Here is a 16,666-nt window from a genome sequence, read left to right on the forward strand (position 1 = left end):
GTTCAATTTATTTTAGGTCAATTTAATCTAAAGTGGGTCAGACCAGTAAAATACTATCAGAATAACCTACACATAATGAAAACCATATTCCCTCCTTTGTTTTAGTGTAAAAACAGTAAAATTACACAAATGTTTACATTTTACAGACTAGCCTTTTACAAAAAATGTGAATATCCTGAACACAAATGTCTGAAGTCTGTGGAATTGAACCAATCTTCTGCCTGTTACTAAATGTTTTGTGTATTTGTAGATCCACTGTGGTCTGTACGTTGTGATGCACATGTATAAGTGATAAAACTAAGACGTAATATTGTTAAAATTGCTTTTATTTTTCTTAAGAACTGTCAGGTTGTTCATATTTGTTCATGTTGTGTTCAAGTGCAGTTCGTACATGAAAACATTTTCGTTAAGGAATTTTGCTTTTTTCACTCAAAAACGTAGAGAAAACATTGGAGTTGACATTACTGATCAGTTCTTATCCTATTATTCATATTATTTTACTGCTCTGGTCCACTTCAGATCATATTAGGCTGCATGTGGAACTGAACTAACATGAGTTTGACAGCCCTGCTGTAGAGTCAGGAATATGTGAATAAAGTGTGAACTGCACATGTATAAAAGTCTGTCCAGGTGATCAGAACCATGTCATCATTAAAGTCTTCCTTAAATCTTGTATTTATCTTATTATTTCAGTGTTCAGCTCTATTTGTCTGGAACTCAAACCTGTATTTTGCTAAAAGGGGCTTTAGAAAATAGACGTTGTGTTCAACTAGATTTACTGTTCTGAACTTCTGTCTATTTCCAGTTTTTAGCCTAGAATTCAGTTATTTGATCTTAAAATCCCCTTATTTTCACTTCTATATCAGCTGATACAATAACCTATGAAGCTGATATTACAGGGACGCTGGACAATACCAGAAAAAGCCGTTTGTGGACACTTCAGACCTCAGTATCTGTGATTTTCTGGGTTAAAATGAGCGTTTTTGGTGTTTTTTGACGGGCCCTTCATACTCTGTGGTGGGGGGGTCAAACGTTGACGGATTTTGCTGAAATTTTTTTGGGGGGGCTATTATCATGTTGGAGATGAACTGGTTTAAATAGAACTGTGATCTGAAGACAAAAGTGATTTTTGAGATTAGGGATGGAACCATTACCAGTATAACGATAAATAGCAGTAAAATCACAGACAGGTAGTATTAGTGTTTAAATTCTAATTCTCATGATAACTGTGTTTGATTACTGCACTATTAGGGGAAAAAACCCTCTGGAAAGATCTGCTTTAATGTCAAATATTTGAGTATAGTTTGAATTTATTACAGTTTTATTTGTATACACCTAATATTTGAACCAATATTCACTTTTAAAGTCTGTGAAAAGGTTTGTTAAACATCTGTGTGTTATTTATGCAATAAATTATATAGATTTTTCAAACTGGATTTTATACTTTTTGTGTGTTTTTTGTCCTTTCATGTTTTTATAGTAGGTTAAAGTGGAAAAATAATAGACAGATGATCTAGATGAAGTTGTGCTGAAAAAACAGATCCAAACATGGGTATAGTAAACATTTGTTCCTATAGTATATAAAGGCCAAATCAAAAGGACTGAAAAACAGACAGAATAGACTCAGACCACTAAGGGTTAATATGTGAATGTTTCTGACACAGAAGGGACAGTGGGACTGGTATTTTATTTATTTATTTTTTTAAATACCACTTGGTTAAATTCTTTCAGTGTGTGTATTAGTACTGTTTGAACATTTTCAGCGCAATTTCAACAATAGAATGATAATAATGATAACTGATAATTTTGGTCACCATAACCGTGATATGACATTTTCCTGTGGTTCCATCCCTATTTGAGACGCCCGGTTGTCCGTCTGAGCTTTGAGTGAGGGTGTCCCCAGGGTGGGACTGCTGTGGTTCTGCTGTTCTGGGCTCAGACGTAGACTTTGACCTCACCGTGATCGCAGCCACTTGAGCGTCTTCTCTTCCCTCTCGTCGGTGCACCGCTGCCATGCAGCTGAGCTTGCGGCGGCCGTCGTCGCTCTGGTGCGGCTCCGGTCGTCGGGGCTGGACGGTGTGGGCTCTGAGTGGACGTCTGGAGGACGGCGTGTCGTCCGCGTCTCTGTGCGGTCGTTGTGCCTGAGTGGCATTCCTGTCTGTGAAGGAGAAACGGGCCTGCCATCAGGAATATATTTACCGAACAGAGTGGAATCTAATCTGTTTGCCATTTTGACCATATGTTGTAAAAACCCTCCAAATGTCCAAGGGAGAGACAAGCTGACAGATTTAAGTATTGTTGGAGCACAAGAAACAACAGCTTGTACACAGACAGCAGTCCAGGCTCCATTACAGCTGAAGTGGGCTCAAGTTCCACGGCCGCACCCCCCAACCCAAACGATCTGTACCTCAATGAATATGTATCCCCTGTAAGCCTGAAAAGAGCTAATTAAATACTTAATTCATCCATTAGTCACTGAATAATCAGCCCTCATTTGGCCTGGATCATGCAAATTACCTGCATTCTTGAAGGGCTTTGACAAGAACATTTCCCTAATCCTGGACTTTGGACCACACTTAGTCTGCATCATCTGCACAGTCCAAGCTGTCCCACTCACACTGTCAGGGTCTGAGCAGCTTTAGGCTTCTCCTACTCAGGCTGGAGCCATAACATGGAGCAGATGTCCCAGCAAGCAGGAGGATACATATAGTCTGAGTGAAAAGCACCACAAACTTCAGACAGAAATGAAAAACATGAGGAGAGCCAGTGGGAGGGAGTCTGTACATGAGAAGGAGGAGGAAATGAGAAGAGGCAGTGACTGGAAGAATAAAGACAAACCCCTGGACCCAGGGCTGGAATAGAAACCGTTTTAAACAGTAGACAGCTCTTAAAAACCTACTCTCACTCTAAGTCTACTTTTGTATTTAGAACTGGATAAAACAAATCTGGCTCTGGATGTCTGGAAAAGTTATTTTTTCACTTTTTATACAGTTCTTGAATATGTTATTTATCGAAATGTGTTAACCTTTACACTACTTTTGAAAAATTTGCCTTATTTTGCCCTATGTAGAAAATGTAGCTGTATTTCTCTTCCTATTATTTTAGCACTTATACGAGAATGAGATCATTAAACACATGCTAGGTACTCTGAGCACCAGCTCTGTTTGTCACTTGCTGTGGAATCAGAGAAACCACTACGAACTGAACTGTTCATTTACTGACCTGGAAATAAAACACACTCATTGGACTTCCTTGTTTCAATTTAACATAATTTCAACATTTTCTTTTTCAGTTCCATAACTGAATCATTTCTTGTTCAGTTTAATGTGGTTTGTAGACAGTTCCATCAGTCAGACTGTTGGTTAGGTCAGACTGAACTAACTGTCCAACAGGTGCACATGATGGCAGACAGAGCTGAAGGAACAGAAGGACCAATTTATGTGGAAATAACTGGACAATTTTTTTGATGTAAGCTGACAATGAGCTCCCCCTGTCTGAAAGACCAGCAGCCACCACTGTTTGACTTGTTGTTTGTTCAGTATTCATTGTCCTCCATGTAAATCCCAGCTGGACTGACTGTTCATATGCTGACCTTTAATCTACACCTGGATTTCCTGCCTCTGTCCACAATAAGAGACATTATACAGACTAAATGTCCTCTAACATTAATGTTTATTTGCAGTGTAGTATAGCAAACTATTACATGATCAAAAATAAATTAATTTTAGCAAAAAAAAAAAAAGTCTCCATTTTAAATGTCTGGGGTCGCCAGAAATTTGTGATGTTAAAATGGAGTCATGAGTGAAAACAGGTTGGAACCAGTGAGTGAGGCCGACTGAAGCATCAAGGGGATGATACATTCAGAATGGTCTGAACCTGAATTTGACTGCATTTAGACAAGGTGAAGGTAAACTCAGCTGTACACTGTAAAAAAAATCTGTAATTTAACAGAATTTTCACTGTTTATTTGACAGATTTTTCCTGTATTTTCAAGATACAGGAAAATATCAATGAAATGACAAAGACAGACTGTGATTTTACATGTCAAATGGAAAAGAACATGAAAAAACTGTGACTGTTAATAACCAAAAAATGTAATTTTTTTTTAAAAGATTTTTTTTCTTTTTTCACAGAAAAACACAGTTAAAATACATTTACAAATGTACTGAAATTTCACATTTTTTTTTCTATTTATGAGATTAAACTGTCAATTTAAAGTTTAATACTGTAAAAAAAAAACAAAAAAAAAAAAAAAACATAAAATTACTGACAATTAACGGTAACAGAAGTATTTGTTCTGTCAGTTGAACCAGACTTGTTTGTTAATTGACAAATATCTTGTGTAATTACAGGAGGTTTCACAACAAAAATGTTGAATAAATGTATTTTTGTGAATGTATAACATGTATAAGCCCTGATAAACTGTCCAAATACAGTTTTTATCAGTGGATTGGACAACTGAGTCTCACTGAAAATTATTTATATATATATATTTATAGGGAATTGGATTGTTTTAATACATGTAAATAATCTTTATTAAACATTAAAAAGTCAAAAAAAGGCAAAATCTCATGTAAAGTTAGGGCAAAAAACTGTATTTTAATTATTGAAAATTATCGTATTTTTATGAGATGGTTATTTTCTGTTATTTTACAGTATTTTTTCCGCACCCCAGCTGCTGGAATAGTACCGTTTTTATTTTACTTTTTTTTTGTTTTTTTTTCCAGTGTAGAGTTCGTAGCTCCTTATGTCTCCTGCTGAACTCAGCTGCCAGAGAACACTCATGGGTTTCCCTTCTCTCATTTTTTTTTTTTCCTCCAGTATCACTCTTATTCCTCAGACTTTTCCCCCTCTTATCACAGAGGCAGTGGGTGGACTGCCACTCACCTGAGCAGATAGTGTCTGGATACTCTGCCCCCCCCCCCCCCCCCCCCCCAGCTGCTCTGTTCACCATGACATACTGTCCCGACAGGACTCCACTGAAAGCAATTAAATGCATTGTATGTTTAAATGGCACCGCAGAGGAACCAGTTCAGTGGGTAAGAGAGAGACGAGGCTTTGGAGGCAGTGGTGACAGTAGGAGACAGAGGAAGCAGAGCAGAGTGTGTTTGTCCAGCTCCAACAGCTGAGCACTGACTGGAACAGTTCAGAGGAGAAGAATGGAGTACATGTCTACAGCGAATTTACAGGCACCCAAAGCACTTTTACATTAAAAAAAACAAAAAAAAAACATTTAATTTCCACCACTGCATTGTTTTAGATAAATATAAATGTCTTAATTATAATAATTTTGTGAATTTTAAAAACGTGTGCCTGATATTTAAAGTCTTGTGTGGACTGGCCCCTCCTCCCTTGACAATTTTTTTTGCACATTCTTTTTATTGAACATTTTCAAAATGATCCAGTCCAGTTCAGTGCATACAGGTTGTATGAAATGTAAAGCAGATCCTAAATCTGTCCACAGCCATGATCTCATAAGTCCATATTTAGTCTGTTTCAGGTCGTTGCAGTGTGAGTTCACACATATTCCAACACTTTTCCACACTCTGCTGTACAGGAGTCCTGCTGAGCGTTCATATAAACTCTTAGTCTTTCCAGATAAATACAGTCAGATCTCACAGACTTCCACAGATGGACTGAAGGAGGTTCTTCTCCACCCCATTTGGTCAGAACAGCCTTTGGACCCACATGAACACAAACTGAACAGCAGACTGATGTCAGGGACACGTCCACATAACCCCAGTCGTGCATCAGTCTGTCCTGCTGTTTGATGACCACTGTGAGCTGAACACATCTGCTTTAATCAAACTGTTGGATCTGCTCACATTCACACACACACTGAAGTCTGCTCCGAAAACACTGGGACATGTGGGGCAGTTTGGACAGGCCCCTGCTGGAGATTTACTGTCCATATATGGACATATAGAGACATTTTGTAAACTAGAATATTGCATTTCTCTAAATCTGTTACATGTGGATATTTTTGAAGGTACAGTCAGATTTCCTCCCATACGTCAGGATCTGTGGTTGTTTTCAGCTGAGTCTCCCATGGTTTCCACTAGAAGGAGAACTTATCAGTGTTCAAATGCTTCCCTTGACAGATTTTATCCCATCCTGCTCTGTCAGTGGGAGGGGCCACGCAGGTGCACTACTGTTGGACAAACTCAGCTGTCAGTCACTGGAACTGAATACTGGACCAGTTTAGCGCTGAACAGAACAGACTCTGTCATCGTCCTCCTTCAGATCCCAGCTGAAACACTGGATGAAGGAAAACCAAACCTGGTTCTGTCAGTCGATCGTCCTCACTGTTTGGTTCTGTGGGTTCTAGGATGTTCTGTCTTATTGTCAGCTGTCTTTGCTGTCACCTGCCTCAGGACTACAGATGGAAGTGAGCATGCTGCTACAGTCTGACAGATTTACAGCTGACGGTTTAGTTAGTTCTGTAAGCACACTATTTAGTTTCACTTAGCTGTCATTTTTTTCTTTTGATTTTTTTATTTATTTCAGTTAATGAAAATGTTTTTACAGTTCTAGTTTTGGTCTTTTCATTAGTTTTCGTTAATGATAATAACCTTGGTCTATAATGTTTGTTCTTTTACAACTGTGGTGTTTTCTAGACCTGTCACACATACGTCATATCATTAGAAACAATCCCCTACTTGTGATAACTGTGTGTGTGTGTGTGTGTGTGTGTGTGTGTGTGTGTGTGTGTTTCAGTTTTAGTCCACGTTGGAGGACAAATTTAGGGATATGTAATAGCTGACTGGTGATGGCTTGTCTAATTGAGGAAAAAATTAGTTTCCCCAGTGTCTGTGCCTGGACCACACACACACACACACACACACACACACACACACACACACACACACACACACAGAAAATACAAACAGGACTGTGGCTAGCCACCAGAGACGTTTGTGCAAGCTCAATTAGGCTGAAAATGGAGTGGTTGAGTGGTGCAGCCAACAGACAGAATGTGAAATGGACCTGGTGGAGCTGACGGAGGTGGGTGGGCACGCTCAGCGCCCCAAGAGGAAGCCACTAATTACCCTGTGATGGAGACTGGACATGTGTTTAGACAAACACTGAAGTATGGGCAGGGGTAACATGAACCATGTGGCTGATGAACGTGGAGCTCATGAGTGTGTGAGCTCATAAACACATGGACGTGTGTGTGCTGGGGGTTACGGGGCTGACCGTTGAGCTGCAGGAGGTTTCTTGGCGACAGGCTTCCCCCTTTGAATCCACCGACGATCTCTCGTGGTATGATGACGTGAGAATGGGGCTGCGTCGCATGCACACTCCTCCTTCTGCTGGGATCTACTGGGACACCTGGAGGAAGGACAGACAGGTTGGATTTGGACACGACATTTGAACAGGAGAATGTAAAGCAGGATATTAACCCTTTCATGCACACTGGGCACTCCAGTGGTCAGCCCAGTGGTCAGCCCAGTGGTCAGTCCAGTGGTCAGTCCAGTGGTCAGTCCAGTGGTCAGTTCTTCTCCAGCTGTTCTCTTGTATATTCATGGGTTTGGTTGTTTCAGTTCCAGATCAGCCAACACAGTGGACACTAATGCACCATCCCATAATAATACACTGACATTCAGACCAGTACTGGAACTGTACTGTTCTTTTATCTAAATCAATTGCTAATTGTTATTAGACTGTAATTAACAGAGGTTTTTTTTTTTTTTTTTGCATATTATCTGAGTGAGTAATAACTAGTATTATAGTTGGTTCAAATGTGAGAAAACCTCAGATTAGCAGCAGTAACCTCCTGAGACCCAGGAAAATGAACATTTGAGCTTTTTTCCATGAAACAATTGTCTTGATTGGAAACTGCATAATGCAACAGTTTTTTTGTTTTTTTTTTTCAAATACATTTTATTGATTGATTGATTGATTTTTATTTTTTTTTTAATGGAATGTCCTTTGCAATGGACAGCATTTTTTTTAAGTGAAACTGTGACACTTTTGTCTCCTACAGAGGACAAATATGCCCTGCTGGGTCTCAGAAGGATAAAAATGTTTTTATTTCATAGTTTTCACACAGTATGTCAGTAAATGCATGTTTCTGAGCTTCAAAAATTAAACCCATGGTGTTCAGCTGAGTGGACATTTTTGGAACTCCATGAAAAATAGGTTCATAATAGAAAAAAAATCAGTCACATTGTTGTTTTCATGCCTAAAGAGGAATAAAAACACTCAGGAAAAAAAATCTTGATTCAGGTTGTCATATTTCATGCATGAAAGGGTTAAACTATAACGGTAGTCAGGGCGTCTTCTTTTCCCTAAACCTTGCGTTACAGTTCATGGAACCTGGCCTGAGGCCTGGGCTTTGGGTCATGACAGGAGGAACAAGGCCTCATATATGTAACAGGGCCCATGCATCACATCCAGCCCAGCCTAAAAACCACACTGGTTCAAACACTGCTCACATGTACAGCTGCCCTTTAAATGCCTCATCAGTGACCCAGTGAGCTTCAGGAATTATCCAGGTTCAGTGGAAACATTACACCACTATTAAAATCTAACTCTGTGAAAAACACACCCTTTATTTTTTTCCTTTCTTCCATAAATATTGAAGTGTCCAGCTTGTGCCTTCAAACTTGAGCCGCTGCCACCTCTTACAACAACCGGCCAACTGAAATCTGAAGCCACATTCAGCCAGTTTGCCAAAAAAAAGATCCCTTTAAACAAATACTCTCTTTGAAGTCCCATAAGACACAGTAATTTTTCATCGTGGACGGTGCCAGAGTGACCATAATTCAGGTTAAAGCTTGAAATGTCCAGTGGGATCAGTAAATGGAGATAAGCCTATAGTGGATAATTACTGACCTGAAATAGACAGAGAGGGATCCACACAAAAGGAAAGGCTGGTGATGACATGTTGGCTTTTGTTTATTTGGTTCAATGCTGACAATCACACTAGAAAATTCAACATAACGCTGTATAAAGCTGACATATAGCTGACTTACTAACCCACACAGACAAGACTGAATGAGACTTTTCAGTTGTGTAACTGTAAATAGTTGGATTAAATGGGGAAGATAAAACACCCCATGTGCAAACTGAAAGTGAACTTTATTTAAGTCCAGACACTGAAGACAGAACAAACTGGAGCAGACACACTGGCTGTCAGGGATTCCAAATCCATTCATATTTTTGTCCAGTGGCCTGGTACAAATAAACTCTGAGTTTTTTCATTTTTATTTTTTTATTTTTTTCAGTGTTGAGTCTGTCACAAACTCACATTGCCACCGATGTGAATATTTTGATGCAAAATACTAATAGGCAAGCATTTATTTGTACTACTGCTGGTATGTAAAAGCTGCATGACTACACTGTAAAAAAAAAAAAAAACTGTAAAAAAAAATGGTATTATTCCAGCAGCTGGGGCACCAAAAAAATACTGTTAAATAACAGAAAATAACCATCTCATCAAAATACGGTAATTTTCAATAATTAAAATACAGTGTTTTTTTGCCGTAACTTTACATGAGATATTGCTTTTTTTTTTACTTTTTAATGTTTAATAAAGAATATTTACATGTATTAAAACAATCCAATTCCCTATAAATATATATATAAATAATTTTCAGTGAGACTCAGTTGTCCAATCCACTGATAAAAACTGTATTTGGACAGTTTATCAGTGCTTATACATGTTCTACATTCACAAAAATACATTTATTCAACATTTTTGTTGTGAAACCTCCTGTAATTACACAAGATATTTGTCAGTTAACAAACAAGTCTGGTTCAACTGACAGAACAAATACTTCTGTTACCGTTAACTGTCAGTAATTTTATCTGTTTTTTTTTTTTTTTTTTTTTTACAGTATTAAACTTTAAATGAACAGTTTAATCTCACAAATAGAAAAGAAATATTTGTGAAATTATGATACATTTGCAAATGTATTTTAACTGCATTTTTCTGTGAAAAAAAGAAAAACTTTCTTTTAAAAAATGGAAATTTTGTGGTTATTCACAGTTACACTTTTTTTGTGTTATTTTCCATTTGACATGTAAAATCTAGTGCTGGGCAGTGATTAAAATTTTTAATTGCAATTAATCATGTGGATTTCTGCAATTAATCGCAATTAATCGCATAGCTGGGGGGGGGGGGTTGTCGGCATCACCAGCGTGTATTTCCTTTCAGTGATATTTCAGACTGCAGTACTCCACTGATAAAAAATAATTGCACATGTCAGTGCTTCCAAACACCTGTGTCCCCCCCCCCCCCCACCATCTGAAGACATTTCAAATGAAAATGTCCATGGAACAGACCGCTACTGTTACACATGTTTATGTCCACACATGTTTAGCGACTTACAGGGGAAAACCAATTAAATCACTCAATCAATCAAATTTTATTTATATAGCGCCAGATCACAAAAAAGTTATCTCTTGACATTTTATATATAGAGTTGGTCAAAACCAGACTCTAAGTCAATTTACAGAAACCCAACAGAATCCTCCTGGAGCAAACACTTGTGACTGGTGACAGTGGTGAGGAAAAACTTCCCTTTAACAGCAGAAACCTGGAGCAGACCCAGACTCCTGGAGGATGGACGAGTGACTGGACCAGCTGGGGTTAAAGAGAGAGAGTAGAGAAGGGGAAAAAGAGAGAGCGATAGAGATAGAGACTGGGGGAGAAGGGGGGAGTAGGGGGAGACACATGGAGGCGGTTGAGGATAAGTGAGTGGTGATGATGAGGGCAGGGGAGAGGCAGGACCACCGCAGCAGGTCCAGAGATAATCGTGAAAGAATCTGTGGTTATCCTGGAAAAACCTTATTAGAATATTTAAAATGGAATGTTTGAAAGTGTTAGGATAGGAGGTGCTCTCGGAAGAGCTGGGTCTTCAGGAGCTTCTTGAAGATAGGCAGGGATGACTCTGTTCTTGTAGCACTTGGTAGAGCGTTCCACCAACGTGGAACGACCCATGAAAAGAGCCTGGATTGTCTTGTACAAGGTCTGGGGACCACCAGACTACGTTCCCCAGACGAGCGGAGTGGTCGTGGGGCGACATAAGCTTTTATTAGTGCACCTAAGTAGACAGGAGCAGACCCACGGAGAATTTTGTAGGCTAGGATTAAAGATTTGAATTTGATGTGGGCAGCTATGGGTAGACCAGTGGAACTCTATGAGTAAGGGGGTGACATGTGCCCTTTTAGGGTGAGTAAGGGGGTGACATGTGCCCTTTTAGGGTGAGTAAGGGGGTGACATGTGCCCTTTTAGGGTGAGTAAGGGGGTGACATGTGCCCTTTTAGGCTGATTGAAGACCAGACGCGCTGCTGCATTCTGGACCATCTGTAGTGGTTGGACAACACAAGCTGGGAGGCCCGTTAGAAGAGCACTGCAGTAGTCAAGACGGGAGATAACCATAGTCTGCACCAGGAGCTGGGTGGAGATAACCATAGTCTGCACCAGGAGCTGGGTGGAGATAACCATAGTCTGCACCAGGAGCTGGGTGGAGATAACCATAGTCTGCACCAGGAGCTGGGTGGAGATAACCATAGTCTGCACCAGGAGCTGGGTGGAGATAACCATAGTCTGCACCAGGAGCTGGGTGGCCTGTTCGGTTAGGTATGGCCTGATCTTTCTTAGGTTGAACAGAGTGAAACGGCATGATCGGGTGACAGAGGCAACGTGATCCGTGAAGGTCAACTGATTATCAATCATGACTCCCAAGTTACGTACTACACTGGTAGGAGCCAGAGGTATGGAGTCAATAGTGATGGAGATGTCCAGCTGTATGGTTGGCTTAGCTGGGAAGACCAGCAGTTCAGTTTTGGACAGGTTCAGCTGAAGGTGATGGGCTTTCATCCATGCAGATCTGTCAGAGAGACAATCTGAGATCCGCACTGAGACTGTGGAGTCATCAGGTGGGAATGACAGATAGAACTGGGTATCATCAGCATAGCAATGATATGAGAAGCCGTGTGAGTGGATGATCTGACCCAGTGAGGTGGTGTATATGGCAAAAAGGAGGGGGCCCAACACAGAGCCTTGGGGGACCCCCGTGGTGAGGCGGTGAACTGCTGATGTGTGCCCTAGCCAGGACACACTGAAGGACCGACCAGTAAGGTAAGATTGAAACCAGGAGTGGGCGTGGCCTGTGATGCCCATGTTCCAGAGTATGGATAACAGGATATCATGATTGACAGTGTCAGATGCTGCTGATAAGTCCAGTAGAATGAGTACTGAAGACTTGGCTGCTGCTCTAGCCTCTTTCAAGGCTTCTGTCACAGACAACAGAGCCGTTTCAGTGGAGTGGCCGATTTTGAAGCCAGATTGGTTGATGTCAAGGAGGTTATTTTGGGAGAGGAATTCTGTGACCTGTTTGAAAACTGCCCTTTCAATGATCTTAGAAAGGTATGGGAGGAGTGAGACTGGTGGATAATTCTCCACTTGAGTGGGGGTGAGGGAAGGTTTTTTGAGTAGTGGTGTTACCTGCGCTTGTTTAAATACTGTAGGAAATGTTCCTGATGTCAGTGAAGCATTAATCACATGTGTGATTGGTGCTGTGATAGTAGGGGCAACAGACTGTAAGAGGTTGGATGGAATAGGGTCCAACAGGCATGTTGTAGGACGGCTAGAGGAAAGGAGTTTAGACACCTCGTTCTCTGTGAGGGGAGTAAATGAGGGGAATGACGCAGTTGGGCTTTTATCAGTTGAGTTAGTAGTACCCATAGTCAGGGGAGAGGAAGCAGTGTGGGATGAGGATGATGTTGAAGAAGGAGGCGTGCAGTCTATGGGTGGATCAGTGAACTGACTGCTGATAGTAGACACTTTATTTATGAAAAATGAAGCAAAATTGTCTGCTGTCAGATTAGTAGTGGGCGGTGGAGGTGGGGGGTTGAGTAGTGTTTTAAAGGTTGAGAATAGTTTCTTGTTGTCGGTGGCAGAATGAATTTTGTTATTATAGTAAACCTTCTTCGCAGCAGTGACACTGGATGAGAAGGATACCAATAGTGACTGGAATGTGATCAGGTCAGAAGAGCTTTTTGTTTTGTGCCATTTAATGTGTATAATATGTGATGTTCAGCTGTTCAAAGTAAACAAAGGGGGCCCTCTAGTGGTGGGAATAAGTGTCACTAACGTATGTTTTGTCCTTGCGGTGTTCCCGTAGTCATTTCAGACATAAGAAGGAACTAACAGACACGTTTCTTTCACTCTGTTTGTATGGCCCCAAAAACGTTTGTCTGTGAGTATTTTCTGTTCAGTTGTCAGAATGAATAGTATCAAATATCTCTGATGTGAACCTTTGTTTCTGGATAAAAAGACGTTGTAAATCTTAAATTAATCTGTAAATGCTAATCGTTAGCGTGTCTATGGATTTTTCCATTCAAGTTAGCATCGAGCTAATCACATGGTAAATAAGTAAAGGTTAGTTCAAAGGCTGGCATATTAAACACAACCAATGAATTTACATAAACTTAACATGAGCCTGCATAAAGAATTAGCAACCCATCTGTGACTGCTAGCATAAACGAATTAGCTTAAACATGTTAATAACACATTGTAATAAACACATCCAAAAGAACATCATAAACATGTTTCTAACGGCATGTTTGCATGTGAAATTATTTAGCAAACAACAGAATGATTGATACATACAGGCGCTGAACTGCAGGAGTTCCACACAGTTTGATTCAGCTTTACTCGAAAAGTTCGCTGGCTTTTCTCCTCTCAGCTACACCGGCACCGGTGTCCTGTCGAGCCACCCTACCTGTCGAGTTGAGGTACCTAGCGCTACTGAGCATGTGCATGCATGTGCATGACTCCCAAGCGTTTTCACCGTTTAAATACCCATCGATATAAGCTACTCCATCCACAAGTGGAGTTGACTTCGACGCTGGCGCTGTTAGTGAGTAGTAGTTTGAAAGTATATTTCTTTTATAGTGCCATTTCACAAGTAACCATGTTTCCAATTAATTACATGTGCACGAAAGATTGATGTACAATATTGACGTTACATGATAATAGCGTAAGGAAGTTGACATTAGCACATATTAGCATTAAATATGTTGGGTCACCTGGGTATTAATGGCGTTTACATTATTAAATGGTAGCCTACCATTTGAGTGACAGAATCTATGATAACTATTCCTATGACTACCCACACTTGTGTGAATTAAGTTATGATTCCATACACGTGACGAGTAAGCTAGGTTTGGAAAGCTATATTTAATCAATGTTATAAGCCTGTATAAATATGTTACCTGTAGTGGGAGCTTTATTTGATAGAAGTTATGAGCCTGTTGAAATGAGCTTACTCTACCCATATTCATACAAATAAGTAAATAATGGTGTTTTTCTACAGTTGAAGCATTATTTCATTTTCAAATAAGTGTGTCGAAATCTAAGGTAGCGTGTTTTGACGGGGTAGCGTCAATCGATAGACGTCACTGTCAAAGTAAGCTACCGGTAGCTTACTTCGACGGAGCAGCTCAACTTGACAGAACACCGGCGTTTGGTTCTGAAGTGCATGTGGAGCACCAAAATAAAAGCATGAGTTTCAAAATAAGAGTCCGTATGTATAAATGAACTAAGACTTGCTTGAAAGGCAGAACGGCATTAACAGGAGATTTAAAAAATTGTTGGCGTTATTTAATGAACGCGTTAACGCAGTAATAACACGTTAACTTGCCCAGCCCTAGTAAAATCACAGTCTGTTTTTGTCATTTCATTGATATTTTCCTGTATCTGAAAAATACAGGAAAACTCTGTCAAATAAACAGTGAAAATTCTGTTCAATTACAGATTTTTTTTTCTTACAGTGTCCACTTCAGACATCTTCTAGTTTCAGTGGTTAACATGTGACCAAAACCCACCCTACATGCCATCAGCTCAAATGGAAGCCTAAACATGACATGGTTGCTGGTTTAATGTGAAGGCTGAAATCTGCTCCCCTCCAGCTTTGTGAGAAACTGTCACCACCTTCGACACAACAGTTCCACATGAACCCTTTCATGCATAGCGGTCACTACAGTGGACAGCTATTCAAATCTGTTTCACTTGTTCCATTGGAAGATTTTTTTTTTACTTAATTCAAGATTTTTTTGCTTAATTCAAACAAAAAAATCTGCCAATGGAACAAGTGAAAATGATCTTGGTAAGAGTTCTTGAAATAACATTTTGCAGATCTATTGTCTGTAAATCAGTTCTTCTATCTCACTGAAAAGTTCCTCTTTAGGTGATTCTGTCTGATTTTAGGTGTTATAAGATATTTGGACTAGAAATGAGACAAATACACTCGGTCAGATTTAGGTTTTTGAAGTGAGGTGCACCATCCCATACACTGACATTCAGACCAGTACTGGAACTTTGCTGTTCTTGATAAATCTGATCTACACTAACATGTTTGAGTGGAAATCAAATGACAATTGTTATTAGACTGTAATTAACAGTTCGTTTGTTTGGTTTTTTACAATAACTTTTTTTTTTTTTTTACATACTATCTGACTAATAACTAGTATTATAGTATGTTAAAATGTAAGAAAACACATTCAAAATGTTTTTTGTCAAAGTTTTCACACTGTATGCCAGTAAATGCATGGGTTTTTTTGCTTCAAAAATTAAATGTGTGATATCTGGCTGAGTGGATATTTTTGTAACTCCATGAAAAATAGGTTCATAAAAAATTGTCAATCATGTTGTTTTTTTCATGCCTACAGAGGAATACAAATACTCAGGTAAAAAAATCTTGATTAAGGTTCTTATAATTCATGCATAAAGGGTTAATTTCAGGCTCACAGCCGAACCAAACTGTGTCGCTTCTTAACTGAAGTTTCAAAAGTTTCCAGAGAGGCTGTGTCCTACCTCACCCTGCACATTTTTCATATAAAATATGAGTGGTGTAATTAAGTGGCTTTTCTGTCCAGATCTGACACCTCTGTAAGCTTTGGAGGAGCTTCAAAAGGAGAGGCAAAAAAACCCTCCAAATATTTAAGAGGCAAACTCTTTCATCCAACAGCTGATAATGGGCGACAGCTAAATGAGTAATGGAGAGCTGCTGTTGCCATGCAAACAGACCCCGACAGCAGAGTGGTGCAGATTAATGGCTGAGGTGTCTGCTGTCCCAAAGCATCCCACTGATCATCCATCATCCTTCCCCTGGACACACAGCTCACTCCAATGGATCTGTTCCAGTTCCAGTTCCCAAATATGACTGGGAAGACCTTCCTTCTTCCATCACAGAAACATCTGTGATCAATAACAAAGCTTTAGGAATCCCATTCCCACTACCGTAGTATGGTGTAAAGAACGCTCTGTGGAGAAACCCAAGGATGACACTCTGATCCTCTGCATGGCTTTAACCCTTTCATGCACACTGGTCACTCCAGTGGTCAGTCCAGTGGACAGTTCTTCTCCAGCTGTTCTCTTGTATATTCATGGGTTTGGTTGTTTCAGTTCCATACCAGCCAACACAGTGGACACTAATGCACCATCCCATAATAATACACAGACATTCCTTTAACTTTCTCGTTCTTTTATCTAAATCAATTACTAATTGTTATTAGACTGTAATTAACAGAGTTTTTTTTTTTTTTTTTTGCATATTATCTGAGTGAGTAATAACTAGTATTATAGTTTGTTCAAATGAGAGAAAACATCAGATTAGCAGCATTAACCTCCTGAGACCCAGGAAAGTGAAGA

At 39.8% G+C, this 16,666-nt stretch overlaps 1 protein-coding gene across 1 annotated transcript in view; it reads right to left on the bottom strand.

The window, feature by feature from the left end:
- The window catches only part of nphp4 (nephronophthisis 4), a 360,146-nt gene that overhangs the window by 132,357 nt on the left and 211,123 nt on the right, over positions 1-16,666 (bottom strand). The window contains exons 10-11 of the mRNA XM_030138849.1: positions 7,198-7,332; positions 1,959-2,158 (exon numbers count right to left, since the gene is read on the bottom strand). Coding sequence (XP_029994709.1) covers positions 1,959-2,158; positions 7,198-7,332 — 335 coding nt within the window. The remainder of the gene's footprint in view (positions 1-1,958; positions 2,159-7,197; positions 7,333-16,666) is intronic.

Source organism: Sphaeramia orbicularis, chromosome 7 (assembly GCF_902148855.1).
Source record: "Sphaeramia orbicularis chromosome 7, fSphaOr1.1, whole genome shotgun sequence".
Lineage (NCBI taxonomy): Eukaryota > Metazoa > Chordata > Actinopteri > Kurtiformes > Apogonidae > Sphaeramia > Sphaeramia orbicularis.